Below are 3,764 nucleotides of genomic sequence, written 5' to 3'. Positions count from 1 at the left end.
GGCCCACCAGTGAAAATCAGGGGGGCGCCAGTTAGATGAAGCCACGTTCTTTCCCTGTAAAGTTTTGTATCAATCACCCTGTATGTCTAGTATTATTGGAATTAACTGGGGCCGGGGTTCCGTTGGTTCGTTTCTTCTTGCTGCGCAAGCCAGGCTCCTCCCGGCAAGTCGGGGGAAAGTAAATATACTCTCCTCTCCAAGACACGCGCGACTCTTTCTCTCCTCCAGATCTTTCCGCTTTCCTTTTCGCACCAGAGAGAAAACTCCCTTTCCCACACGCGCCGATCCGGTGATCGAGACGCGCGCCTTGGCTTCTTCCTCTTCGTCCATGGCGGGCCCTGCGACGACGTCTCCGCCCTGCTGCTGATTCGATCGCGTACGCCCGGTAATCCTTCGATTCGACTCTTGCCTCGCTGTTTCTTCCTCCTCCTCTTCTTCTAGTGCGTCGGCGGTGACTTCGCACGGAAGCCGTGACGCACGGGGCCCGGAATCATCAAACGAGGCGGCGGCGCACGCAAGTCGGTTCCACGTACGTACGCCGCCATGGGACTCGCCCTGCTCTAGTAACTAGCTAGTGGTCTCTTCGCCTTGGGGTTTCCAGTTCCTCGCCGTCGATCTATATATTCTCTTGCAGTTTTGTCGTCGGTTTCTATGCATTGCTGTAGATGCTAACTCATGTGCGTGTTGGATGATTTGCTTTGCTGATCCAAGTTTTCTTCCCGAATCATCGCAGTGACATCTGCAGCAACTCACACGAGATACAGGCGGTAGAAGCAGCGCAGCACGCACGCTTCAATGGCTTGGTCTAGGATCGCCAGGAGCTCGCAGCTGTCGCAGTCCCTCTCGAGGATCGCGTCCGAGGGCGGCGCGCCCACCCCGGCGGCGTCCGCGCTGCGCAATGAGGCGGCGCTGGGGCCACGGAGCCGCCACGCCGCGTCGTCGTTCCACAGCCTCGCGTGCGTCGGCCTCGCCGACAAGTGCGGCGCGGGCGCGGCGGGCCATCTCTACGGCCCGAGAAGAGGCATCAGCGCGACCCCTGCGAGGCTGCTCCCCGCGGCAGCAGAGCCCGTGGCGGCGGAGTGCTCCGACACCGAGGACCCTGCTGAGGCGATGGCGGCGTTGCCGGATCTGGGGCCAACGGGCCTCAAGAACAAGCCCCGCGTCGTGGTGCTCGGCTCCGGGTGGGCGGCGTGCCGGTTCCTCAAGGACGTGGACACCTCCGCCTACGACGTGGTGTGCGTGTCCCCGAGGAACCACATGGTGTTCACGCCGCTGCTGGCGTCGACGTGCGTCGGCACGCTGGAGTTCCGATCCGTGGTGGAGCCCGTCAGCCGCATCCAGCCGGCGCTCGCCACCCGCCCCGGATCATACTTCTTCCTCGCCAACTGCACCGGCATCGACACGCGGAAGCACGAGGTGTACTGCACGGTGGCGGCCGGCGACGAGCAGCTGCCCACCAACCCCTACCGCTTCAGGGTGGCCTACGACAAGCTTGTGATCGCCAGCGGCGCCGAGCCGCTCACCTTCAACATCAAGGGCGTCCAAGAGAACGCAATCTTCCTCCGCGAGGTGAACGAGGCGCAGCAGATAAGGCGCAAGCTCCTCACCAACCTCATGCTCTCCGAGAACCCAGGTAGCTAACCAGATCGATCAAATGCATCGCATTCGCATGCAAACCTGTTGTTGAGTAGAGTGTAGTTGGCGCGTCGTAGCGATCTTGGTCATGAGCTCTGCATATGGTACACGCTGTTGATTCTTGTTGTGTTTATCTGAATTAACAGGCCTGTCGGAGGCAGAGAAAAAGCGGCTCCTGCACTGCGTGGTCGTCGGCGGAGGCCCCACCGGAGTGGAGTTCAGCGGCGAGCTCAGCGACTTCATCATGCGCGACGTGCGGGACAGGTACGCGCATGTCAAGGACTACGTCAAGGTCACCCTCATCGAGGTACGTACACCAGAGACGCATGCATCTCGAATTCTCGATCTTATTAAGCATGGGGCCATGGTGCACGGTGTATCTGAATTGATCATCCCCTATGTTACTGCTAGGCCAACGAGATCTTGTCGTCGTTCGACGTCGGGCTGCGGCAGTACGCGACGAACCACCTCTCAAAGGTAACTAACCAGAAACAGTTCTTGTATACTCAATGGCATTCTGCTGTCTGTGCTCGTGATTTGATTGGTGGCTGGTGGCAATGGCGTGTGCAGTACGGAGTGAAGCTGGTGAAAGGCGTGGTGAAGGAGGTGCTGCCGACGGAGATCGTGCTGAGCGACGGCACCCACGTCCCCTACGGCCTCCTCGTCTGGTCCACCGGCGTCGGCCCGTCAGAGTTCGTCAAGTCCCTCGACCTCCCCAAGTCCCCCGGCGGAAGGTACGTCCATGTCCATGCCGCCAGTGCTTAATTTTCTCCACGAAACACAGCGAAACACATAGCATTGGTGGCCATCTAACCGAACATGTGACATTGGAAATGGGACGCAGGATCGGCATCGACGAGTATCTCCGCGTGCCGAGCGTAGAGGACGTGTACGCGCTGGGCGACTGCGCGGGGTTCCTGGAGAGCACGAAGAGGCCGGTGCTCCCGGCGCTGGCGCAGGTGGCGGAGAGGGAGGGCAAGTACCTGGCACAGCTGTTCAAGAAGCTGGCGGCGCAGAACGGCGGCGGCAGGGCGTACTGCGGCAAGAGGGCGGACCTGGGGGAGCCCTTCGTGTACAAGCACATCGGGAGCATGGCCTCGGTGGGGCGGTACAAGGCGCTGGTGGACCTCCGGGAGAACAAGGACGCCAAGGGGGTGTCGATGGCGGGCTTCCTCAGCTGGGTCATGTGGCGCTCCGCGTACCTGACGAGGGTGGTGAGCTGGAGGAACAGGTTCTACGTGGCGGTCAACTGGGCCACCACGCTCGTCTTCGGCAGGGACAATACAAGGATCGGCTGAACAGGCCGTGGGCGGCTGGCTGGCTGGCTCTGTTTCCTCTTGAGTAAGGCAAAGGGGACGAGATGCTGGCTTCAATTTTGCTTAGGATTACCATTTTTAGTCATTCACGATTCGATTCATTTCCAACGTTGTGAAAAATGCAGAGTACGCAACACTTACTCCTAGTACTTTTAAGGCAAAAGTGCATTGCGCATTTTCAGAGTAATATAGATAATCCGTCTAGGCTATTTTGCATCCTGACATCATAATGACCTTGTGTCAACAAATCCCTACATGGCTACATACTTTCTTTCTGGTGGATTTCTTTTTGAACTTTTTCTGGTGGATCTGTCTAGAGTTGGAAGAACATGTCACAAGATCAAAAGCACATGAAGGAAGAACATTTCCAATGCTTTGGGAGAAAAAGACAAAATCGATGCTCCAAAATGAATTTTTGAATTCATTTTGGAGCACTTATTTTAGGAATATTTGTTCTTCACAGAATTTTGCACGTATAAAGAACGTTCAACAACGTTTTAGATTTTTTCTTTACTATTTGTTATGATTTTATTGTCCACGAGGGTGCATTTGAACTCAAGATCAGAAGAACACTTTCCTTTCGCAAAATCAGGTGCAATTGCATGTGCAAAAAACCACCACCCCACAAAGTCGACTTGTGCCACAATCATTTGCATGGGCATTGTTAGGTGCCGGCGCGCCGGCCCAAATTTGGGCCGGTCGCACCGCAGCCCCACGACATACCTGTGGGCAGCCGTCAGATCTGCCACCTGTGTCGTCTTGCTCCTTCGCCTCGATTCTTCCTTGCGCACCAGAGCCGCACCAAACAGCGCG

The 3,764-nt window shown here is 57.1% G+C and overlaps 1 protein-coding gene across 1 annotated transcript; it reads left to right on the top strand.

The window, feature by feature from the left end:
- The first annotated feature begins 233 nt into the window (after window positions 1–233).
- On the top strand, window positions 234–3,271 carry LOC119367618 (internal alternative NAD(P)H-ubiquinone oxidoreductase A1, mitochondrial-like). Its single transcript, XM_037633091.1, has 6 exons — window positions 234–385; window positions 734–1,633; window positions 1,782–1,942; window positions 2,047–2,112; window positions 2,206–2,369; window positions 2,480–3,271. The coding sequence occupies exons 2-6, from the start codon at window positions 796–798 to the stop codon at window positions 2,931–2,933; spliced, it is 1,683 nt and encodes a 560-aa protein (XP_037488988.1). The 5' UTR covers window positions 234–385; window positions 734–795; the 3' UTR covers window positions 2,934–3,271.
- Window positions 3,272–3,764: the final 493 nt, after the last annotated feature.

This window comes from Triticum dicoccoides, chromosome 2B (genome assembly GCF_002162155.2).
Source record: "Triticum dicoccoides isolate Atlit2015 ecotype Zavitan chromosome 2B, WEW_v2.0, whole genome shotgun sequence".
NCBI lineage: Eukaryota > Viridiplantae > Streptophyta > Magnoliopsida > Poales > Poaceae > Triticum > Triticum dicoccoides.
This window is presented reverse-complemented; position numbering and strand designations above follow the sequence as displayed.